Source organism: Rhinolophus hipposideros, assembly GCF_964194185.1.
Source record: "Rhinolophus hipposideros genome assembly, chromosome: 9".
Lineage (NCBI taxonomy): Eukaryota > Metazoa > Chordata > Mammalia > Chiroptera > Rhinolophidae > Rhinolophus > Rhinolophus hipposideros.
The window spans coordinates 51,118,118-51,143,033 of NC_138055.1; the positions used below are offsets into that span (position 1 = coordinate 51,118,118).

At 53.2% G+C, this 24,916-nt stretch overlaps 1 protein-coding gene across 1 annotated transcript in view; it reads right to left on the minus strand.

The window, feature by feature from the left end:
- Window positions 1-2,079: 2,079 nt before the first annotated feature.
- The window catches only part of NCKAP5L (NCK associated protein 5 like), a 29,259-nt gene continuing 6,422 nt past the window's right edge, over window positions 2,080-24,916 (minus strand). Inside the window, exons 2-13 of the mRNA XM_081059204.1 lie at window positions 15,228-15,289; window positions 14,036-14,189; window positions 13,234-13,302; window positions 13,090-13,128; window positions 12,248-12,367; window positions 9,159-9,272; window positions 5,568-8,200; window positions 4,539-4,698; window positions 4,223-4,304; window positions 3,580-3,888; window positions 3,354-3,496; window positions 2,080-2,991 (exon numbers count right to left, since the gene is read on the minus strand). Of these exons, the coding sequence (XP_080915330.1) occupies window positions 2,779-2,991; window positions 3,354-3,496; window positions 3,580-3,888; window positions 4,223-4,304; window positions 4,539-4,698; window positions 5,568-8,200; window positions 9,159-9,272; window positions 12,248-12,367; window positions 13,090-13,128; window positions 13,234-13,302; window positions 14,036-14,158 (4,005 nt within the window). The 5' untranslated portion in view covers window positions 14,159-14,189; window positions 15,228-15,289 and the 3' untranslated portion in view covers window positions 2,080-2,778. The remainder of the gene's footprint in view (window positions 2,992-3,353; window positions 3,497-3,579; window positions 3,889-4,222; window positions 4,305-4,538; window positions 4,699-5,567; window positions 8,201-9,158; window positions 9,273-12,247; window positions 12,368-13,089; window positions 13,129-13,233; window positions 13,303-14,035; window positions 14,190-15,227; window positions 15,290-24,916) is intronic.

The window sequence follows — 24,916 nt, forward strand, 5'->3', positions numbered from 1 at the left end:
AAGCACCATGTATGGCTGATGTTACCCTGTTTTGGTGACTGACAGACATTTCCCCAGCCAGCCCACACTGCCCCAGGGACCAAGGTGACACCTTCCATTTGCACACACTAGAGAACAGAGCCTGGTAGAGGACTGACCAGACCCTGGTGACAGAAACATGCATGGACCCTTTGGTCTCAGCTTGTAAGAGGTGGAGTCCAGAGTCAAACCCACCATGCCACGCTCCTTCCCGGAAAGGAAAGAGGATAAATATCCTGCAGGCAAACAATTCTGTTTTACCAAGGAAATGAGGTAATCCATCAGGTTCAAACAGAGAAAAGGGCTTGAAAAACCAAGAAAAGGTACGTTAGGAGGATGTAGACTTCTTTGAGCCTGCCTTGCAAGAGGCAGAGGTTTGCAGCTTGATAATATACTTAAACCCACTAAAGCAGAAGGGAAGGTGGAATAGGAACCTGGAAGTAGAATATGGAATAAAATGGGATCTTGACATTTACAGAAAACCAAGACATCTGACTTATCCTTCTCTAAGTCTTGTTCATTTCTTTGATGACGACATCAACTAAGGGAAACAAGAGGGTGGGAGGCCAGACTGGGAAAGGTTTAGGAAGAGCAGAGATGTAGGAGAAAGGCTGGTTGATGGGACCAGCTGACCTGGCTCAACCGCCTAATCCTCTGTACGTAACGAAAACCAAGACCTGGAGAAGGAACGCAATTTTTCCCCATAAAACCACCCTCAGTGGCTAAGACTCTTGACTCCCAGTCCAGTGCTCTGAACCCCTGCCCACCAGGAGTGATCCACAGGCCAAAAAGGAAGTCCAGGCAGGAGAAAGCAAAACTACACACCCAAGAAGGAACTACTCAGGCCAGGTTCCATTACTTCTCAGCCTTGGACTACCACTGAATGTTCCCAAGCCTGGATATCTTCATCTGTGAAATGAGGGTGATGGTGCTTCCTCCAGCAGGGCTATGCAGGGGGTTAGGGTGGCAATACGGTACGTGTCTATTTTAACAGGGTGTTTTTTCACCACTTTCTGGAGCAATCCGGGGCTGGAGACCCTGCTGAAGGAGTTAAAGGGAGGTGCTGACACATTCCCCACGTCCAACCATCCTGGGGCTGGTTAGAGCACAGGACAGTGTCCAATGGTATCACTGAGTTGTGACAGGACTCGACACTTCTCCCTGTCCAGGCACCCGACCTCAGCTCAGCAAGTCTGTGGTGTCAACACAGACCACGTACATACTACAGGGCCCCATGCCCACGATGAACTGTCTGGAGTCCAGGGATCAGGGGTGCTGAGTGTGCGTGCTGCCCAGGGGGCCTTCAGACTGTACGCCCTGCGGAGGCAGCAAATGTAAGCTGTCAGGTGAGCGCTCTGGGTAAGTCATGCTACACCTTGCAACCCAGGCAGGAAGGCTTCCTAGGCCCAACTCAGCTGGCCAATGTAAGATGAGCAGGTTGCCACCTGCTTCACCTTCAGGTCGTTGCCCAGCTCTATGCCCAACAGGAAATTCCAAGAGCTGTTGGGCCACAACCATCCCCTGTCCTCCTTATGCATGGGGAGAGAGTCCGAAATAACTCCTGAAGTCTAGACCCTTCTGCACAGCCTCATTCCTGGCCTTCCCTTCCCAAAGCGAGACTTTGAGAACCAGGGGCGAGAGATATGGGGAAAGCCCAAGGTCGGAAGAGAAATGAGAAGACGGCCACAGTTTGAGACCCAGTTGTGCCTCACCCCATGCCAACAGGAGGCTAACACACTTAACTCTGCCTAGCCCCTAGCCCTGAAGCTGAGTTTGCAGGGCCCACTCCACCTGGTACATACAGAGGTCTAATGGCATGCCCACGCCACCCTTCTGCCCTGTCTAAGTCCTGAGCCAGGGCAATCTTCCCAATCTGGGTACCATTCCAGGCCTAAGTGGGTCCCAATCGCCATCCTCAGTTACCTTCTAGGTGATTCCAGAGAGCTGCCCTGGTAAGGGGGCTGTCTCACCAGAGTGCCTGGGACAGAGTCTCATCCCCACCAGTGCCCTCAAAGTGCACGCATCTGTCCGTCCCTGAGTCCTCCCACAGAACAGGCCGAGTCAGGGGCAGGGAGGAGCCTCCACATTTTATTAGGGATACTGCAGAAGCAGAGGCTGGAAGCAGAGCAGCCACATTTGTAACGACAGATAAATTAACCATAGTGCGGGGATGGGTGGGGTGGGATGGTGGGGACCAGGTCAGGCGCTTCAATATAAAAAATAACAAAAAAGACAAACATGCCCCAAAGACAGGGGGCAGGGAAGGGCAGCACCGTCCAGACAGCAGAAAGGACCAGGGCAGACAGAGAGAGAAGGCAACTTGACCCCTTGCCGCCCCCAAACTCCATCAGCACGGGGTTTCCGGGCTGGCCCCACGGGGGCTTGGGGCAGGGAGCAGCCAGGTTGGGCAGAGATGGCACAGCTGGCGGGCAGGAAGCCCAGCACCACAAGATGGCTCAGCCTGAAGTAGGAGCTAGGGCTGGGACACAGCGGCCTGGAAACCCAGTCCCTCAGAGGAAGAGCCTTACTCTGGGTGAGAGGAGGGACCAAAGGTGGTGTCTCTCCCTGAGCTGAGAGTGGTCATCTCCTCCACAGCAGCGGTGGGCAGTTGAGTGTGCCAGGGACCCCCTTCACCTTCTTATCTATCTGCCTCCTTGGTCCGTTCAGGGAGTGGCCCCACTAGCCCTGAGGGGGCAGGGCCTGAGGAGAGCCATTCCAGTCTGTGGTCCCCAACTCCAGAGAGGAGAGTGGCACAGCCCCTCAGCCCTGACTCCCGCAGGAGGAAAGTGAGTCATAGAGTGAGTCGCTGAGGGACTCTGACGTCTCCAGCCCTGGGGGGCCCCCACTGGCCACTCTGCCTTCCTCGCCCATGTCCGATGTGCTGGGGGTGCGGCTACCCCCAAACGCCGGGCCCTGGGGCGTCGGGGCTGGGCGGCTGGGCTCCAGGCTCCGCTTCTGGTCCACGGGCAGGGCCTGGGAAAGAAAGGGAAGCTCGGGAGGAAGTTCCTCTCACCTCCTGGCCCAGCCAGAAAGGCACTGGGCTCTGCCCTCAGGATGGGAGATCTGCAGATGGGGCCCACCGAGGTGGGGTGCGCTCTGAGCAAGCAGGCTGGAGGCATGGCTGAGCAGTCCTACCAAGGTTTTGGGGAAGGAGAGAAACCCTTTCCCCAAGAGGGGTGTAAGAAAGGAGGTGAGTGGGCTGCCCAGAGGGGCCTCCAAGGGGCTGTCCCCTCAATCCTCCTCCCAGACAGAGCTGTACCTCACTGGAGAAACTGGTCTTCCGTCATTAACTGCACCCTTCAGTCTCATCCCCTTTCCCCTTCAGCCATGCTCACCATGGGGGTCCTCGGCAGCCCCTCCAATTGTCGGGGTGGGCACAGGAAAGGGTCAGCGGAGCCACCAGCTGTTCTCGAGTTGGGAAAGGTCCAGTTCTTAGCCAGCTGGACAGGAGGGGGTGGGCCTGGGTCTTCACAGGGATCTATGTGGCGACAAGGGAAGGTGGGTGGTGGTGGTGGTGGGTGGAGCTCCTGGGAAGGTCCACCCACCTGCCCAGACACTTACCATCAGGACAGGTCTGATGGCACCGGTGGCCAGGAGCAGCAGTAAGCAGTGCGGGGAAGGCTGGCATACTGGGGTGCCGCCCGCTCACCAGCAGCTCCTCTATGCCTGGCACCTCACGCTCCAGCGTGTGGGCACGGCGGGGGACTTTGGTAAGGGGTGGGGGCCGAGCTGGGGGCACCCCAGGTGGGGGCTCCAGCCGTGGCGGCTTGGTCTTGGGAGGATTCTTGCTGGGGGTCCCACTGCTGCCATGGTCTGGGGGTGGGAAGGTTCCAATGCCACTGTCCAGGGTTCGAGTCAAGGAGCCACAGGCTGGGTAAGGGAGGGTAAGTCACGGATGTGAGGCTGCAGGCAGCTCAGCCACTCTGCCTTCTTCTAGCTTCCTGCCCCAGTCCAGGCTCCACCCCTGGTCAGGGCCCTCCAGGCCCAACAGGCTCATTCACCCTGCCCCACTTCCCCTAGGCTTGGGGGAAGGGAGGCAGGTACCCTCTGAGGGCAGGAAAGGGTTTATTTCTGTGTAGCCCCAGTGCCCACCTGGTGCTTGGCACCAACATGGCACTCAGGGTCTGGCAACTGCTGTTGTGACAGGAAGGAGTAAACAGCAGGTGAGGATCAACTCCCATCCTTGGCCCTTGACCCTGCTGACCTGTGAAGTGTGAGGTGGGTACTGGCTCAGCCAGGCTGTCCTCCGAGGGCATTTCTTCCCGCCTCCCGGGCTCGCTGCTCAGCTGTTGGGAACAGGAGACCTCGGAGCCCATTCCTCTCCCACCACAAACCCCTCCCCAAGCCCCGCCATTATGACCTCTGGAGTATGGATCTGAGAGTACAGGCAGCCCGCCAGCCCTCGGAGACCAGAAGTGCACCCGGCGGCCTCCAGGGCCCAGGGAGTGGGGCCCTCTGGGGAGCGAGCCAGCAGGGTCACAGGGCCAGCGCTCCACCCAGCCCCCATCCCAAGAACCTACCTTCCCAGGTTTTCCACAGCTCTGAAGAGGGCCCACAAGGCCATTTCGGGGTCCACAGGCTGGCCAAGGGTTCTTGGGGTCTGAGGACACTGGCTGGAAATCGCTATACTCGGGTTTGGGCTCCCTCCAGCTCTTGGGTGGCAGCTCCTTGCCATCCACCCTAGGAGCAGCAATACAGACAGGTGAGGGAGGCCTGGGACCACCCAGACACTCCAGCCTCGCTCCCTCCAATGTTGTGGGCCTAGTGAGGCCCCCATGGCCCCCTGCCCCTTGGGGAAGGGGGCATATCCCTAGTGGTCGTCCCCAGCAACCCCTCCTCACTATAGGCAGAAAAGCAGCAGGGGCAGGGAAGATGGGAGGACTCTCCCAAAGCTATCCAGGGCCAAGCCTGGAGACCACTCGACAGTGTCGACAGGTAGATGGCAGAGCCAGTCACATCCTGGTCTAACATGACACACCTGCTTGCCCCAGCTGAACTTGAGCAGGCACTTGCTGTCCAAATCACACCCTACCTGGGCCCAATTCCTGTGGACATTCTGCCTTACCTGGCCCAGACACAGCAATCCCAAGGAGGGGTGGACCCTTCTCTAAACCACAGCTCCTATTGCTGGGTGTGTGGCAGGTGCTAAAGAGCAAGATGGGAAACCCCAGAGGAAGATCCTCATCAGACCACAGTTAGGAACTTTCTTGATTACTGTGTGCAGGCATTTAGGCTGCCTCATCCAACACAAGATGATCCAGGAAAGTGTGGACTGCTCATTTCCCCCCAAATGAGAAACTGGGTCTCAGAACACCTGATATTAAACAGCCAGAGGTGGGGAGCAGGGGCACACACCCCTTTCAGTCAGGCCACTAACCCCCCCCTCCCCGATGCTTTGGTAGAATTTTACTTGTTCTCCAACCCCCTTTAACCTCTGTGAAGCCCGAGCTCCCAGGACAGGCAGCCCCAGCCACAGCCCCTGGTGTGCCCATGGAGGGACAAGCGCCTGCAGGCACCAAAGCACCTGCTGACTGGTCCCAGCCCCTCACCTGTTGAGCAGCTGCTGCATGAAGGTGTCTGCGCCCTGGTACATACCAGCCAGCTGGCCTTGGACCTGCCCCAGCCCTGCACCGGACCCTGGCACTGGTCCCCCGGGCCGTGGCCGGGCCCTGCTGCTCAGGTAGGCCTTCTCCTCCTCCAAAGCCCGGCGCAGGTCTTCCGCCTTTGCCATCAACTTGGAGATGTTGAGGCTCTCTGCCTCCAGCTTCCGGGCTTCCACCTTGACCTCCTTCCGGAGCGGGGAGCCCCCACTGGCCCCTTCCTTGCTCTTGGCGGCCTCTGTGCGACGGTTCAGTGCTGGCAGCTTACTTTTCTTCAAGCCAAACCAGCTGGCAATGCTGCTGGCGTTGCGGTGCTTGGCCTCGGTGCCTGGTGCCCGCTCCTGACCCTGCAGCCGCAGCACGTTCTCCTCGATGCCCTTCATCACCTTCTCCTCAATGGCCGAGTGCGGGGCACGCCCCTCAGGGCCCTGGCTTGGATCAGCGGGGCCGGGTGCCGAGGTTGTAGGCTGGGCTGTGGTGCTGCCACAGTCTGCCCAAGGCGGGCCCTTCCCCTTGTCAGGCTTGGGGGGCTCCTTGGTGGCTGGTGAGGCCACAGTTCGGGGCACCACCTTGGTGGGTGACTTAGAAGGAAGCTTTGTTGGGCTGCCATGGGGGCTTTTACTGGGTTTGCCCAGGCTGGGGGCTGAAGTTGGCACTTTGGCAGGGGTGCGGGGTACCTGGGGGCACAGGGCCCCTGCCAGCCGGCTCTTGGCCAGCTCCACTTTGGTGAGGCAGCTCCTTGGTGAGACAGGCTCCAGGTCCACCCGGGCCCCCATGGAGTGGGAAGAGTAGACTCGAGCCCCGGGATCCCCTAGGAGCCCAGGCTCCTGTTGCTTCAGGCTGCTTGTGCCCAAGGCCACTGCCCCTCGCAGTGCCCCCTTGGCTTCTGGCTGCTCAGGGAGCCTGGGGGTGGTGGTTGCCATATCTCCAGTGCTTTCCCCTGACCTCCCTGCTCCCCGCACCTTCTCGGTGCCAGGCCTGACTGTCACCCCATTCTTCTCTGGGCCCTGGGGCCCCTCGGGGCCAGTCTTCAGTTTCCCCAGGGCTGCCAGTCTGTCCCGCAGAGGGGTGTAGCCAGGATCCCCAGGTCGCCGCCCCGCCCCCTGGCTGGGCTTCCTGGATGAACTGCCTGGGGTCCTGCGGCCAGGATGGGGAGACTCCAGTCCTGCTTTGTCCAAACTCTTTTCCTGGGGGCTCCCATAGGGGCAGGATTCTGGGAGACAAGGGCTGGGGGGGACTCCAGGGCTTCTGAGGACCTCGGGGGCCTGTGGTACCTCCAAAGTTAGTTGTGGGTAGGTGGGCACCTGCAATGGCGATGGAGGTGGCTCTGGGGAAGGCCCCCTAAAGGTGCTCCGGGAAAGGTCCAGGATGTTCTCGTAGCAGGGAGACACCACTGGTCCTGGGGAGAGCGTGGAGGTGGGCATGACTGGCTGGGGAGGTCGAAGCTGTGCAGAGTCCGGGGTGACAGAGCAGGGCGAAGGGCTGGTGGGCAGGCCCTGCGCCCCTTCTGGGGAAAGCTCTCCTCCACACAGAGCCCTGCGGGCCAGCAGCGGGGAGGGGCTGCCATCGGAGCCACTGTTCCGGCAGGGAATTCGGGTGTTCCGGGGGAACTGGGGGCTGAGCTGGGGGCCTCCTGGGCTGGGGACCTTCTCTGAAGCTGGAGGCAGCTTTAGGAACTTGAGACCTCTGGCTGGGGAGGGCAGAAGGGGTCCCTGGGCTTCCCCAGGAGAAGGGGGGCCAATTTGGAGCTTGCTTTTCACCTGAGATGAAGAGTGGGGGTGGCCAGGTCGTGAGCCTAGGGGGGCATCTTCTGCACCCATGAACATGCTGAGGAAGGGCAGGGGTCCCTGGCCCTCTGAGGTAGCACCAAAGCCTGGCCTGTGAGCCTCTGGGGTACCCCCACTCCAAACTGACTTGGGGAGGCCTTTGGACTTAGACAGTTGTGGGAGCCTCTGGTCTGGAGAGGACGGCTGCCCAGGACCTGGGTGGTCCCCATTGAGTGGGCCTGCAGCCCCGGCCAGGACGGCCTGTAGGTAAGACTCTGTGTCCTCAAGGAGCTGGCCCAGGTTCAACTGTTTTCGGGCCAGGGCCCCGAGCAGGGTGTCGGGGCTGGGTGCCTCGTTGGGGTCACCTGCCTCATCAGAAGAGGAGGAGGAGCTGCTGCCTGGGGCACAGGGTGGGCCAGAGCTGGCACCCTGGGCCTGGGGGGAGCCCCCACTGGGGCCCCAGGGCCGCCCAGCACTCTCTTCTTCCCCTGGGCCCCCTAAGAGGCGCTCCCAGGGCAGCAGGCCTCCCAGGCTACCAGGGCCTAGTAGCAGGTAGGGGGCCCAAGGTGAGGTTTCAGGCTGGGGTGGGCCACACAGCTCGCCATTGATGGGCTCTGGCGAGCCAGGACCCTCACTTGAAGGCCGCCAGGGGGTGGCAGGTGAGCACAGAAGCAAGGGGTCAGTCTCTTCCAGGGCTCTCAGCACCTCCAGGATCTGGGCTTTCTTTCGAAGGAATGGGGACAGAGCATCCAGCACTGGGGGTGGGGCGGTTGGGGGTCCAGGGCCTCCTGGCCGCAGCTGCTGCTCCCAACAAACCTTGGGGGAGAAACGGCACGAGGAGGAGACCACATGCAGACCCAGGACCTGAACTGGACATAACTGAGTATGTCATGAACAGAGCCGGCCTGGTTTTGTTTGTGTCTCCAAAAGGAATTGACAGCTCCTGAGATATGATGGCTCAGCTTCCTCAATGGTCACTGAGCCCTAGTTAGCCTGACTCTTCTTTCTGGCATGACTGGGGTTGGGTGGGCATCTCACTTCCCCTTCCTGCTTATCCCAGCCCCACTTCACACTGCTGTTTGGGTCGGCAGCGCTGACCACCTACAACCCTGACAACCATCTTGCTCCAGGGGAGGGAGGCCTGTCTGTTTTTCAGGCTCTAGAAAGAACACAGGGACTCAAGAAGGGGATGTGATGTGGCCAAGTCCTTTGTCCGTCACTGTAGGCATGCCCAGGCCTTCTCAGGTCAGACAGAGGCTTGCTGACTTGATCCTCATGGAGAAGGGGATTGGGAATGTGTCCACTGCAAGCCCTTTCCGGCGTTTGCCCAGCCCCTTCTTGGGCCCAGTCCAGTCTGATATAGTGGTTAATTCCATGGGCTCTGCAACCAGACTGTGCAGGTTTAAGTCCCAGGTCTACCACTTAATTAGTTATATGGGCTTCAGCAATTTAATCTCTAAGCTTCAATGTATCATCTGTAAAATGGGATAGTAATCACGTTTAACCTCATAAAATAAGATCCAGGTGTTCAGCATAGTGGCTGGCACCGAGTAAGCTATGGCTCTTACAGCAACACTAATGCATTTGCTTGCAAGGCCAGTGGTTGGAGGTGGGGACCTGTTTGTCTTGGTATGAGGTGACAACTGAGGGCTGGCTAAGAATCTGTGTCCCAGGAAGCAACCCCTCCCCTGGGACTCGTTAGGAAACAGCAATGGAAGCCACTGACGAGCCCATAGCCAGCACAGCCACAGACCATCATGTTCAGCCCTCCTACCTCTCTCTGCCCAGCACAGCGCCCCAGAGGCAGCAAGGTGGCCGGTCCCTCAGCGGAGCTCAGAGAGGGGGAAGCTGGTGGCTCGGATGGTGGCTGGAGTGGGGAAAGTGGGATCTGCAGGGAGAGGCAGAGTTAACACAGGTGCTCTGTCCCAGGTCCCTACTCCCTCCATCTAGGGGAAGGAAAAAAATCCTTCCAAGTTTGCTTCTTTAGGGACATCTCCTGGTCCAACACGTGCTTTCACCACTGTCCCCACCACCTGCTCAGAGGAGCCTCAGGAGACCACGACACAGGCAGAGTGAAGACGTGTATGCCCAGGTGGCAGGGGGGGTGAGACCGGTCAGGGGGCTTTGGAGAAGAGGGGGGCCCCTTGGCCTGAGGGCAGTGGCAGGCCTAACCTACTGTTTCCCCGAAAAGAAGACCTAGCCAGACAATCAGCTGTAATGTGTCTTTTGGGGCAAAAATTAATATAAGACCCGGTATTATACATAACATATATTAGATTATATATAATATTACATTACATTATATCATATGAGACCTGGTCTTATATTACAGTAAAATAAGACCAGGTCTTATATTAATTTTTGCTCCAAAAGACGCTTTAGAGCTGATTGTCTGGCTAGGTCTTCTTTTTGGAGAAACACGGTAGGCGCCACTGTGGCTCCAGGACTTTGTTTTTCTGTGGGGCCTCCTCCCCGATTACAGAAAGTGTGAGCCGGGAGGCCCCTTCCTGTTCTGAGGGCATCACAGGCTGAGACTAAGGGAAGATTCATTTGTTACTGGGTCCTAGAAAGAGATGGCGAGAGTCATCACTTCCGTCTTCCTTATCTGATCTCCTATGAAACTTCTACTGTGAGGAGCACAGTAGTATGCAATCATGGGTCACTTCTCTCTCAGTCCCTGAGAGTGTCACTGTGTCCTCTTAGGCATCTCAACTAGGTATTGACTGTAATTCTTTCCTGTCTCCTTTTCCATAGCGTTTAAATCCTGTCCCTGCAGCATCTCTCTGCCTTCCCTCTGGCCGAACTTCCCTCTGGTTCGGCCGCTCCTTCAGCCCAGAACCGCACGCCTCAGGCCTGGACGCAGCTCAGCGTTTCAGTATCCCTGACCTGGTTTCGTGGCTTTTCAATTTCTAGTGCACAAGGCAGCCTAAAGCACATTTTTGTTTCCTTTTTTTTCTACAGCATCTTTGTGCTCCAAGCCTCCTAGGCCTGCCCACTGCCTACGGAGACAAGTCTGAACTCCTCCGCCGACAATCTGGGCCCAGCCTGCCGGCTCTTCCCTGACACCATCTCCAGCTCTGTCTCACTCATTGCTCCGTTACACACCCTTTATTCCAGCCCCGTTGAGCAGCTTGCTGCTCCTTAGGCTTCCCTGCTCTGTTCCTCCCACCGGGAATCCCTTTTCTCCAGCCCCCACTGCAATCTTTTTAAATCTCCCATCTATCAAGGCCTAGACCCAACGTCACCTTATTAAGGGAGTCCTCCCCAGCCCGTCTGTGATGGCATCTCTCCCCGCTCACTCTTAGACAGCACTGTCACTCTGCTTTGTACTACTGTTGCCTGTCGCTTCTGCAGTCCCATCCTTTAGGGGTTACATTCGCTCTGCACAGGCCATAGCCCTGTACACATCCACATGAGTTGAAAAGGCACTGCTCACAGTAAGAGCTGCATTAGCATTTGCTCAATGGAGCTTTCATCCTAACAAAGCACAACTTGGGAATAATGTTAATAATGCTATTTAGCTGCCGATTATTGACTCTCTACTATGGGCCAAGCACTATATATCATCTCATTTAATCTGCACAACAACTTGCAATATAGGTATTCTTATCCCCATCTAAAAGGAAAAAAACTGTGCTTTGTAAGGTTATGTATCATCTGCCCAAGGTCACACAGATAAGAATTAACTAAGCTAGGAAGCCAAGTTTACCTCAGGCCAAAATTCATGCTCCTTCCATTACGTCCTGTTACCTCTGGGGAAGATAAATCTATTGCCCCAAACCCCAAAGTTCATTTTAAAAATCCCAAATTCAAATGCCAGAATTCATGTAAGTAAAAAAGCAATGTCCTACACCTCTTTTTATCACCGGTCACTGAGAAGGGAATGGATAGCGTGAGATTGGCCCACTGGTGTGGTTAGCCCTCTGGAGATCCCGGGGGGGAACCCCGTAGCAGAGCAGGACTCAGGGCTGGTGGCTCCAGAAATGTCATGGTGATGACATCCTCCTCTGCCAGGGGTCAGGCTTCCCAAGGAGCTGAGGGCATCCTGCTCAAGGTCTGGGGGCCAAGAGCTGCCTGGTTCACATCAGACAGACAGACACACACACACAGAAGGTACTTCTCTTCTTGTCAAGGTCTGGGGTAGGGTGAGGGGTGTGCCGGCTGACCTCAAAACGTGCTGTTCACCTCTGGTACCTAGACCTACTCCTGATCCTCCCCCCCCACATCTCACCCCATCCTTGAGACTTTCTGATAAGAGTGACCCCAAGTGACACCTTAGTAGCCCCCTGCTTCTCCCAGGTAAGGCAGGTGTCAGGGATAGAAGCAGGGACCAGGGTCTGCAGCCACGCCTGAGTCAGTGGGTAAACATATGAAGTATGCGCACACACAGAATAATCTGGTCAAGTGCCTTTGCTGACCTCTCTGTGACACCAAGCACTGGGTGCCTTCCACCCGGTCCCACCTCTGGCCCTGGCCAAGAAGAGGCAATGCAGTGGCCAAAGGGGCCCCTGGGGAGTGTGAAATAATTTCATTTTCAGCCTCCACCCATCTCCCCACACAGGGTGGGAACAAGCAAGAACCTTCTGTCAACAAGAAGGGACGCCATCCGGCTGGGTGGGGTATACCTGCAAGGTGGGGGATGGCCCAGCTTGAGGGGATTCAGGGAGTTTTCACTCCATCTAAGGCCCAGATCTATCAGGATAGGAGGGCCTTCTCTGGATGGACAGACCCCAGAATGGAGGGGAACAGCTGACAGCCTGCTTCTCTAGGTGTTTGGGGGGAAAACAGGGTGGTGATGGGGCTGGGGCGGAGGGAGGCAGGAAGATGCGATAGAATGAGGGAAGGAGACTGGCTGGTGCCCACCTGAGGGAGGGAGCCTGTCGTGAGCTGCAGTTTCTGCTGAAACAGGGCGCTCAGCATCTGGTTCTGCTGTTCCAGGTCAAACACCCTCTTCTTCAGCTTGATGCACTCTTCCCGAAGGTCCTGCCACCGCCCAGGAGGCAGGGGGAGAGAAAAAGATGATGGCAGGCAGTGAGGGGGCGGGATGAGTGCAGTGTCCCCCCCAGGCATGCCCTTCTCCTGCAACCTCCCCCTATGTGGGAGCTGAGACTGCCTATGTGTGTAGCTATCACAGCTTCAGGGGACGGTAAATTCTCTCAAGTTAACCACCCCGGTAGGTGGTAGATTCCACTGGCGTTGGTATCTTCCCCATCTCTGGTGTCAAGCCCCTGCCTCTTAGAAACCACACATCAAAGGAGGGCCCATACAAGGCAGAAGAACACCTAGGGGTTAGAGGGGACCATATGTCAAGAAGTTACCCATAGTACTTGGGTAAATATTTAGATGCCACCTTATGCTCACAGTATCAACATTTCTTTCAGGGTCATTACAACCTGGAGAAAGCAGCCAGGGCCACAATAAGGGAAAGATTCAAGCCCAAATCAAAGTTACCATAACTCAGAGATCTGGCCTTACCTAGCCCACCCCTGCCTCCAGGGAGAATAGTACAGCCCTGTCTGAGGTGGGGAAGGGGGGGGCATTATCGGGCCAATAGGACATTTCCACCAAGCCGCCTTCTCCAGTCCCTCTGAAAGGCTTCAGTGAGCAGGCTCAGAGGTCCCCAGGAAGGACCTCCCCTGCAGTACCCAGAGCCTGTTCCAGAGCAGCTGGGCTCAGGGGTCAGAATGTCTCCTGTGGCCACTTACCTTTTGGTTCAGCAGTGCCTGCACCACGTGGTTGGCAACCTGGGGACAGAAAGCCCCAAGGCAGAATGTCAGCTTCTGTGTGGAGCAGACAGGCCATGTCTCTCTCCACACCCCAACATCAGCCCCACTGTAGACCCCACAGACCTCATCCAGACAGCGCTCATAGGTTTCCCGCTGGTTTTCATTGGCCTGAGCAAGTGCTGAGTTCTCTGCCTGCAGCAGGGAGGAAGGGGGTAGAAAGGAGGCTATGGGGTCATTCTTCCCTCAGAGCAAATTCCTTCTGGGGAAGGAGAGAAAAGTAGTCTATGAACTACACCCCTGCCCAGCTCTCAGCTGGGCATGACTCTGCCAGGGGGAGGCCCACAGAGACCGACCAAAGGCATCAAGAAGGCAGAGCTCAGATGGCTGGTTTTTTGTAAACTCAACCTCAGTCAGTGAGGCTGGAGGAGCTGGGGAGACGCTGTCCAGGAGGACCTAAGGTGGGAGGTGCCAACAGTAACCGTTATTTCCCTGGGGAGAGGGCAGAGAAGGTCGGAGGGAGGAGGGCAGGGTCTTCGGAATGTGATGAAGGACCTTAGTCTAAGGGTACATGCCCTTGTCCCTCAACTCCTGAATGCCAAGTCATCCAAACACTTCTTCCTATGGCCTGTGTAACCACCCACTTCCTAAAGCCAGCAGAGACTGGGGGAGTGGGGGTGAAGAAGAGGGGTGAAAAAGGGAGACATTTAGGGGTTAGGACATCCCTGCCCTATGCACGCTGCTTGTCCCTGAGCTGGCACCTAGCCTGGCGAGCTAAGAGCAAGGAGAGGGCTTCTCAGAGGAGCTCTGCTAAGAAATGTTCCTCTGCTCCAGGCTGGTGAAGGGGGCTGAGAGGAAGATCCACCCACACGAAGCTCAGAGGAAAGGGCAGTCCTGCCACCCTCACCCACCCTGCCCCATACCCCACCTCCAGCTCCCGCAATCGGTGCAGGAGCTCCTGGCAGGTGCCTGGCTCCATGTTGCCATCACCACCCTCTCCAGGCCTCAGGTTTCCAGGACTCCCAGGCGGCTGGTCCATGGCCTCCGACATCAGGCCCTGGGAACACTCCCAGCAGGCTATTCTGGGGCCCAGGGAGGAGGTGAGCAGGGGAAGAGGACAAAGACCAAACTTGTCAGTATTCTCGGAGGTGACATTGTAACAACTCAGGGTCAGGCCGAGACACTCCTGGTCATGGGAAAGATACAGACACTCTTCCCATTTTAAGAACAAAGACCACTGTTTTAAAAACGCCTGTAACTACACTCGCCCTATCACAGGTCACACAGACATTGGCCAGGAGCCGAGAAACCTGAATTCTCCACTGAGACTGGCCTCCAACTGGTACACTGTGTCTTCCTGGGGACTTGGGAGGCAGCCTGCATGCCTCCAAGGCTCCCTGCTTCCACGAGAACCAGCAGACCAGCCTCTTGGCGCACACAGGTCCTCTGCAGGGGTCTCGATGCCCACCCCCCTTTCCACTTGGACCCCTCCTTTTTATTCATTCTTCAGGGCTCCCAATCCAAGTTCGGTCAAGTTCTGTACCTGTCTCCCCTAGACTGTCAGCTCTGTGAGGGCAAAGATGCTGTATCCACTTCATTGCCCAGGCCCACACTTACAGCTGTTATACCTGGTGTGCAAGAGACAGACTGATTACTAAACAGACTAGTCTGTCACTGCCTGAACACAATTATTCAGCCAGGGTTCTGACCCGTACTGCGTATGTGACCCCCCCCTACCCCACTGTTGCCATGGTGACTGACTATCCTTGACTAGGCTTCATCTTCCATTTGAGTTTCAATTTCTCTGCTAGAGGAAAGTGCTCATTTCCTTCTTCTGCAAAATATTGTGGAATTCTCCAGTAGATGGGAAACCTTTCCTCATGTAAAAGGATGGAGATCTCCGGTCCACCACCAATTACTTGTCTCCCTGCCCCACTGAAGCCCCCATAAAAAGAGCTTAGTGCTTTTGGACCACTGAAGTGAGGAGCCCTCAGCAGCTCATCAACCAAGCATCTGAATGTTCTTTCCTCTGTCCTCCACGGTGAGACACAGGAAGGCTGCCACCCTCAGCCTTCCTCCTCCCGTCCTCACCAGCATGCACAGTCCCCAGAGCCCCTCACCTGTCTCTGCCCCCTCAACCAGGCCGGCACACTCACTCTAGCAGCCAGAATGGTCACCTTGCCTGTGGAGGAAGAGGGAGATGATGTCAGCCATGCATTTCACAAGCATTTACTGTGCTTCTGCTGTGTGCCACGTGCTGTGCCACAGGGAAAGCCCTGCCTTTATGAAGCATCCATTCTATTGGGGGAGGCAGACCACACAGATAAACCAAGGAGCATATACTGGGTCCTGAGAAGGCACTGACGGGTGACAGTTAAGCAGAGACCTGAATGAAGTCCGGATGAAATCCTGGGATGGAAAAAGCATTCTGGGCAGAGGAAGAGCCAGTGCAAAGGTCCCAGCTCTCAGCCAGGAATCACTCAGATAGCAGATGGAAATGAACAGCAACACATGGTTGCTACATGGCCCTTCCACAACATACGTCTTCTTCAATCTTCATCGCAACAAAGGGAGGTCAATGCTATTATCAACACCTAGTATTTGAGATGAGGAAACTGAGGAACAGGAACTTGCACTCACACTGAAAGTACCTTGTGTGTTGGCACTTTCTCACGCACCACTGCATCTGATTCTCCTACCACCCTTGTAAGGGGGGGCACCAGCCTGGGTGAGGAAGCAGGCTCCAGAGGTAAAGAACACCGCCCCAATTATGTGGCTGATTCACAAAACACACTGGACAGGCCTAGATTCCGTCCATGCAGCCTCTCTGGGCACCCACAAGCTCTGATGTAAGCTCCTTATGTTCTGTAAGCTCTGTACCATCCTGGGCCTCCAGGAACGCTGCACTTAAACAGATCTAGGTTAGAATCCTAACTCTGCCAGATCTGTTTCCTCATCTATAAACTGGGGATAAGACTACTTAGCCCAAAGGGTGGTTGGAGGATAAAATGAGATGATGTATGTAGAGTATCTTGAACGAACTCAGTACATGGAGGCTTTTCCTGTTATCACATCCTGACACTGGCACAGCGCAAAATCTCGCCGTGGAGCCTGCAGCTACATTCCCCATCTTCGCGTCTGTTCACTAGGTAGGCCGACCCTGAGTCCCAGGCCCCCCACCCGAGGGTCCCACTGTAGGGGCACCTGAAGATCTGAGAGTGCTACCTAACCTGCCCGGCCCTCAGCGGCTCCTGTTCTCCAACCCCCTTCCTATCAGCCACTCTCCAGCCACAGGGCCAGCTCAGCATTCACTCTTCTCTGCCTGATACCCTAGAAAGAGAGGGCGTAACAGCAAAAGGGGAGAATGCATCTTCCTGAGTGTGAGTGTGTGTGCATGCACAACTGTGGCCAAGGGGCTTCTGAAAACTAGAAGAAAAGGAAACACTGTGTAGTCTTTATTTTTAATACTCTACCACAATCTACCGTCCTTTGCTATTTTAATATCATAAAAATATATTGAGTATAACTTTGTTTGCTCTTACCATTATGGTTGATATATTTAGAAATGGATAGGCCTAGAAAAATATGAAAAAAAAATTAGGAAATATCCTCCTTCCCACGTACACAAATAGGGGTTAAAACCAAAAAAGGCCTCAGGTTCCCTCCACCATTGGGCCAGTCCCGCCCCACCCACAACACTCAGCTCTGGGCCCTCGTTCACTTGCTCCAGTCAGAAGCTGCCCTGCTTCAGGAGAGGCTGGCCCCCATGGATCACTAGCTTTCCCTCAACCCCCTCACCATTTATTCCCCCAGTGGACACTCCCAGAGAATAGAAGGGTTGGGGGGCAGAGGAGGGAGTGCTGGGGAGTGTGAGGAAAATAGTTGGGAGGATGAAGGAAGGAAGTGGGGTGCACAGGCCAGTGTCCAGAGGCCAGGGAAAAATCAAGATAAAGCTTTGAGTTCTTCACACAACAAAACCAAACTAAGGGTGAAGGTGGTTTAGGAGATATCTTTTCCTAAAAAAAGAAAACGAAAAGAAAAAGGCATCCAGGTTAGGCGCCAAGCCCAGAATGTGAGGGCTGGCTGTGGGCTGTGTACATGTGGTTTTACTCGTATATGTGTTAAGGAGGGCGAGGACGCAACACACCCCACAGAGCCCCAACTCTGCCCCCCTCCAATCTGAGCCTCTGTGGATCTCAGTGCAGGGAGGCCTGAACCCCACTGTGACCTGGGGGAGACCCTCGAAGTGATAAGACTTCCAAGTTCTGCCAAGCATTGTCTCCATATCCCTGGCTGGGCCTAGGAGAGGCCCCAGAAATGTCAGCTGAGGCAGGCTATGACTCAGCCCCACTTTGGGGAGATGTTTGCTGCCGTCGGCAGAGGTGGTCTGGCCGACTCAGGAAAAGGGGCCTTCTCTGTGTCCACAGGGCCATGCGCAGAGGGCAGGCAGTCACGGGGAAGAGGCTTGCATTTGAACTTGGCAGTAGGGAGGAGTGCACTCTATGAGTCGAACTAAAATTTGAGTTCCAGATTTCTATGGCAAAAAGAAAACTTCCTGCATCTTACACTCCTCTGGGGAATATTAAGATCCAGAGAGTTACTACTACCTCTGGCTCCCAATCTGAGCCTAATTAGCCTCTTCAGAGTCTGGGGTTTGGGCCTAAACCTCATGAGAAAAAAACCCAACCCAGGTCAGTTCCCCAGTGGCTGTCCTGTCCCTGCTGGGTGTCACTTGGGCCCCTTGCCCTGGGGCAGACACCCTCCGGCTTCCCACAGGCCCACAATTCCGACTCACAGCTCCTGTGTTCAGCCTGACCTGGGGCCAGGGCAAACCCTGGCCTGGGTATTTCAGGATGGCCCTGGTTTCAAACTCTCCTTTGGGGTCCTACCATCCATCTTGGATGTTGGGTCTAGAACACTTGATGCCAGCCAGACTAGGTAGGGGAGAAGCTGTACGGCGTGCGAGCTCTAACTTGATCTGGTGCCTTCTTTCTCTCTCCAGAACTGCCAACGGGCACCGCCTCCCACAAAGGCCAGATTCAGAGGGAGGTGACCTCAGTGCTGAGGGGAGGGAGGGAAAGAAAGAGAGGAAGAGCAGAGCTGCTCTAGCCTGTCCTTGGGGGTGGGGTGGGGGCAGTTTGCAAGTAGCCAGGAACAGGGAAATGGGAACAGCTGCTTGAGGGGGTTCGCTGGGTAACCTGGGGAAGGGGCTGGATCAGCCCAACCGGAGAGTGAAATCTGGGGACCACTATCTCTTCAGCCTACTTAGTTATGTACGACCCTCGTACCCGCTGCCCCTTTAAAACTAGGAGGGGATGGGGCTTCCAGGACCTCAAATACATCTGACTTTCTGGTCTTTCTGGCAGCCAGATCAAAGAAGTGGGATCTGCAGCTCCCACCCCCTCGCCTGCCAGGGCACAGGCTGAACTTGGGTTCAGGTCTGGAAGGAAGGGGCCAGAGAGGTGGCAGGAGGCCTGTCCTCCATGTTCCCTCAGCTCGGCCCTTCGCCAAGGCCTTCAGGCCCTGATGTGTCCCTCACTTACCAGCTGTTCCCCCAGTCCTCTAGGGAGAGAAGCCAGGGACCAGGATGGGGGAAGGGCTGGGCAGCTGGGGGGAAGGCAGGGATGGAGCTCTGACTTTAATGACAAAATCATCCATAACATCAACCGTTTTCCCCTCTGCTCCCCCTCGTCCCCCAGCTGCTTTCTGGAATCCCTGTCACACCCAAGAAGAGTCCACTTGTAAACAGCAACCTCTGCACCCACAGCAAACACTCCTTCCCAGCTAAGATCAGCCCTGGGCTGCCGTGGGCTATGAGAAGGGATTTAAGGACAGACGCCCTAGGACACGTCTGGCCTGGAAGTGGCCACCTTAATCCCTGGCCCAGGGCATCTTTTAGCCCTAAGAATTCCAACTGGTCTCCTCCCCTCTCAGGGAAAGAACGCAGACAAGAATTTCCTTCCCTGTCCTGACAACTGGCCCCAAGACACAATAGCCCTTCTGAGAAGCATGTGTTCACGAGGAAGGGGCGCCCGGCATGCCCCCTCCCACTTCCTCTTCACAGGCACTCCAAGAACTTCCATACTACGCTGTGGGCATTGACAGACAGTAGGATCAATCGCTGGCCCTTCCCTTGCAGGCAGGGGAGGAGGAAGAGCAGTCATCTTAGGGCCCAAAGACTTCTCTCGCCTCCCCGTGATCCTTCATGTTCTGTCCACAGCATAAGCCAGTAACAAAAAAAGGCAGCTGCTCTGGGTGGGGAGAGGGGCTCTGACAGACACAATGGGTTTATTTATAGGGCCACATACCAGGGACTCTGCAGCCAAGAAGCCTAGGCCCCACTCCCAAAAGCCCAGCAGGGCCCATCCCAGCCCTGCCAACGTATTGGAAAAAGCCTCAGACCAGAAGGCAGGAGATTTAATTAGAGTCTAGTCCCAACACTGCAATTTACTTGCTGTGTGACTTTCGGCATATCACTCAGTCTCTCAGGGACAAGTTCTTTCATGCCAAGTGGAGGTTGTTCTCGAAGAGTGATTTTCAAAATATGGTCCAGGGGCCCTGGGGCCCTTTCAAGGAGTCCGCAGGGTCAAAATCATTTTCATAATACTACTAAGACATTACTTGCCCTTTTCATTTTCATCTCTCATGAATATACAGTGGCATTTTCCGAAAACTATGTGATACGTGCTATTACAACAGATTGAATACAGAAGCAGGTATGAGAATTCAGCTGTCTTCTATTAAGTCAGACGTGACAGATTTTGCAAAAATGAAGAACACTGCCATTCTTTTCACTATTTTGTTTTGGAAAATATATAATTATTTTCCATAAAATATGTTAACATGTAATGGGTTTATTACTTTTACTTAAATGAATTACATAAATGTTTAAAACTCCCAGTTTTAATTTATATGACAGTAAATGTTAATAGGTATAAAACCCATATAAACCAAAGCTCTTGTTTTTTAAGAGTGTAGAGGGGTCCTCAGGCCAAATAGTTCAAGAATCACTTTTCTAGAACAGTGTTGTCCAGTAGAACTTTTTGTGATGATGAAAATATTTACTCTGTGCTGTCCAAACAGCCACTAAACACACGTGGCTGTTGAGCACCTAAAATGTGGCTACTCCAACTGAGGAACTGAATTTAAAATTTTGATGGCCACATGCAGTTAGTGGCTAATGTGCCAAACAGTGCAGTTCTAGAAGACCCCTGGACCTGAGGATTCTAGGTCACTGCTTCTTTCCATAGACTCTAGAACTCGGGGTAGGAAAGGACAAGACTTGACATGCACTCCTGTTCCCCAGGCTTTTGCTCACACTATTTCTCACTCTTTCCCCACCAAAGGAAAGCCATCTCAGGTGGGTGGCCAGTCCTGCCTGCCATTCCTACCAAGGCTGTTAGAGCTGCTCTCTCATTCTCTGAAACGACTGCTTCACACGCTCTCCTCCCTCAAACTTCTGACTTATCACCTCCCTTCATTTCCCCAAAGGATTAAAGCCAGCAGAGGGAAAACCCCTCAAATCTCCTGCCACCATCCTCCCAGCCCCATCGGAATCCCTAGCTCATCACCGCCTGATCTAGCAGAGGGGCTTGCTCTCTTCCCAGGCAGGGTCAGTCCTCCCTGACCCTTTTATGGGGTCAAACCTTTCCCATTTATGTCTTCAGTATCTATCTCGTGAAGGATCTTTCCCATCCACCATTAAAACCTCTTGGGTGTCTTTCATTTTAAAAATAATTTTCCCTTGACATTTCTCTAGAGTCTGCCCTCTTCTATCTTTCATAGCCAAACTGCAAAAAAAAAAAAAGAAAAAAAAGAAAAAAAGCCATTCTCCTCACTTCTTCCTCAACCTGGTCCAACCTCAGCAGTAACTACCACAGTGTTAAATCCAACAATATTTTTCAGTCCCCATTGCCTTCTCACGCACAAGTGCCTCTGGTGGCCACTTCCTCCTAGACTTTTGTTTTTAAGCTTTGAGACATAGTTCAAATCCTGTACAACTGACCCACTTAAACTGTATAATCCAGTGGTTTGTAGTATATCCCCAGATATACGCAATCATGACCACAGTCGATTTTAGAATATTTTCATTACCCTTTAGTTAGCACCCCCCCACCCCAATCCCAGGCAACCACTAACCTTGTTTCTGTCTCTATAGAGCTCCCTATTCTGGACATTTTACATGAATAGAATTATAAAATAGGTGGTGTTTTGTGACTGGCTTCTTTCACTTCATTCCTTTTTATGGCCGAATGGTATCCCATTGCATCGATATGCTACAATTTGTTTATCCATTTATCAGTTGGGTTGATGGTAATTTGGGCTGTTTCCACTTTTTGGCTATTATCAGTGATACTGCTAGGAGCATTTGAGTACAAGTTTTTGTGTGGACAAGTATGTTTTCATTTCTCTTGGGTATGTACCTAGGAATGGAATTGTTGGGTCATATTGTAACTTTGGGTTTAACTTTTTGAGAACTGTCAAACTGTATTCCAAAGTGGATACACCATTTTACAGCCCCACCACAGTGTATGAGGGTTCCAATTTCTCTACAGGCTCACCACTTATTAGTCTGATTTTCTGATTCTAGTCACTCTAGTAAGTGTGAAGTGATATCTCATTATGGTTTTGATTTCTATTTTCCTGATGTTGAGTATCTTTTCATGTGCTTACTGGTCATCTGTATATTTCCCCCGGAGAAATATCTATTCAGATCCTTTGCCCATTTTTAAATTGGGTTGTGTGTCTTCTTATTATAGAGTTGTAAGAATTCTTTCTATATTCTGAATCATTATCATATATGATTTGCAAATATTTTCTCCCATTCTGTGGGTCTTTTCACTTTCTTGACAGTGACCACTTCCTCCTGGACGACTTTTCCCTTGTCTACTACACGCCTCCTCTCCCCTAAGCCATCTTCCATCTCTACTTCTCTGTGTGCGTTATTTGTGCATGTGTGTGAGTATTTTACTTTTTAAACAAACATAGCAGTATGTTCTCACTGTTCTACATCTTTCTTTAGCAGAAAAAATTTTTTAAAAACAAAACTACAGACTTTATTCGTATTTTATTGGTTTTTCCACTGATGTTTTCTTCCAAGATCCAATCCAGGATCCCACATGGCATTTATCACCATGTCTCCTTAGTCTCCTACAATTAACAACAGTTCCTAGTTTTTGTCTTTCATGACCTTGACACTTTGGAAGGGAACTGGTCAGTCTTTTGGAGAACGTTCCCTAATTTGGGTTTGTTTGATGTTTTCTCCGAGTAGATTGAAGTTATGAATTTTTGGAAAGAATACCATAGAGGTGACACGCTCTGCTCAGTGCGCCCTATCAGGGGACACATCCACGTGATGCTGAGATGGCTTGTAACTGACAACATTAATCTTGGTGACTTGGGTGGGTGGTGTCTAGTAGTGGCTTTCTCCACCATAAAGTTACTATTTTTCCTTTTGTAATTAATAAATATTAATATGTTAGAGTGCAATAATTTGTATTTGACCATGCAAATACCGTTTCAACTTAAATTTTCATCCACCAAGCGAGATCAGTGGATCTCGCTTGCAACAATTACTATGGTGTTCTAATGATAATTTTTGATTCCCCTTCTTCCTTGTACACTTATTAGTTGGAAGTTTTCCATAAGGAAGATCTGTCCCTTCACTCCCCTTTATTTACTTAATTGCATATTTATATTAGTATGGACTCATGGGTATTTATTTTATTCTTTGGGTTATAATCCAATAATATCATCACATATTTCATTGTTTAAATGCTAGCTTTGGCCATTGAGAAGTCTTTCAGGTTGGCTCCTATGTCCTTTCAACACACCTCCATTTAAAAATTTTATGTATCTTTTAACATTTGCTTACTTTCTGGCACCACAAGACTTTCCAGGCTTATTCTGTACTTTCCCTGCCGCACTCCCTTTTCCTCCTGTGTTGGGGACAGACCAAGCCCTCCACATGACCCTGGAAGCCCTGCCCTGGTCCAGCCCCAGAGCAACTCTTTGGAAAAGCTGTTTTGGACTGACCCAGCCCACACTGATCTCTCTTCTTAAAGTATCTCCTGTAGGGTCAGTAGTCAAACTGTAACGTGTCCTCTTCTCTAGCACTACCCCCTGAGGAAGAGGAGACTTGCCATGCTGTTAGAACGGGGGCACCCTGAGGAGGGGCCCTGCCTATATTTCTATACTCCCCCCTACTCTCTGCCTGCTCCTGTCACTGCTCCTGTTAGCAAGGCCCTGGATTGGTGATCTTTTATTCCAGACAGAAAAAGATCAGGAAAAAGGGACAGGTTAAGAATGTGCAATGGGTTCATCAGGTTCCCCCAAAGACCCCCAGCTATCCTCCACCCAAAAGGCTCTGAGAGGTCATATGAAAAACCATAGTGAGACGTGAACAAGAGACATTTTCAGAATTGTCCCTGACATTGATATGACCTTTTCCAAGCTCTCAACCCATTCCTAGGCCTTAGTGACTCCCTCTGGCAAATGGGACTAATTTATTCATTCTACAGATATTTCTGGACAGATATTCTACAGATATTTCTGGACACTCAGTATGAGTTGAGGCATATGCTGGGTGCTAGAGGGCAGCTCAGAGATGGGTCAGCTCTTAGACTTCTTGGAGCTTTCAGTCATTAGGGAACACAAGCCATGCAGGTAAACAGATGTATTGTGAAGGAAGTTTCACATGAGAAGTCTTGCAGGACTTTAAAAGTCAGGAGAGAAATATTAAGCTAGAGTTGGAGGAGTTTTTCAGAATTTAAGGCATCAAATGAACTGAGCCTTTATAGATGGGTAGGGTTTAGATACAGGGAAAGGGGCAGGGGGTCATTCTAGGCAGAAGGAAGGCATAAACAGAAGCAAGGAGGCAGAAATTTCTGGGTGTATATGGAAGCACATCAGTGCAGCTGGATCAAAGGGCATCTGAAGGTGAGAGTTTCCTGGTCCCCTGGCCCGTGCCAGTTACAACTCCTCTCCTATCCCGATTGAATAGGAGTCAGCATCTTTTCAACATCCTGGGCGTATAAGTGGGTCCCACAGGAGGACCCAAGACCGAGAGGCCCCTGAAAGCAATAGCAGAGCGGACTACTGGAACACCAGCTATCTGCTCTCAGATCCAAGACAAAAAGGGGCCTGGGAGGCTGCACAGCCTGTTGGCTCTCAGGCTGTACCTGCAGACCCAGTTGAGCTGGGCATATGTCCCCCAGCTCCCATGCTCAGCCCCCAAGTGCTCACTCCCTCAAGCTTCATATCCTGGCGTCTTTCTTCAAAGGCAACAGGCTCTGGCTGGCCAAGTGCCTTCCACATCCAGGAGGCTCCAGTGTTGACTCAGGGGGCACTATTTGGCCAGAGCCCAGAGGTGACCTCCAAGGCTGCTAGCTCTGCTCCGAGAGGAGAAAATAGCTCTGGTTTGCCTACAAGCCTCCAATGAACTCTGCTCTTGTTTATGTCCACAAATGGGAGCAGGCTTCCTAGATTCTGGTTCTGGCTCAGCCATACTGCATGACCCTAGGTGAAGCCTAGAAACCCTCTAGGACTCAGTTTTCCTATCTGTAAAATGGGGTGAGCTCTTTCTGATTCCTCTCTTCCTGAAGGGCATAGAAGAGAAGGATGAAATCATGTCTGGAAAGGAATTGCAGCTGAAAAGACAGGTCTTCTTGCATGGAGTAGGGGGATGGAGGTAAGGAGCTTAGCTGGGCCTTTGGGGTGAAGCCACTGGCTCTGATGTGGCCTTCCTCCTACAGGGCCTACAGGCTTCCCAGGAAAGCGGGTGTGGGTGTATGGGGGTGTGAGGAGGTGT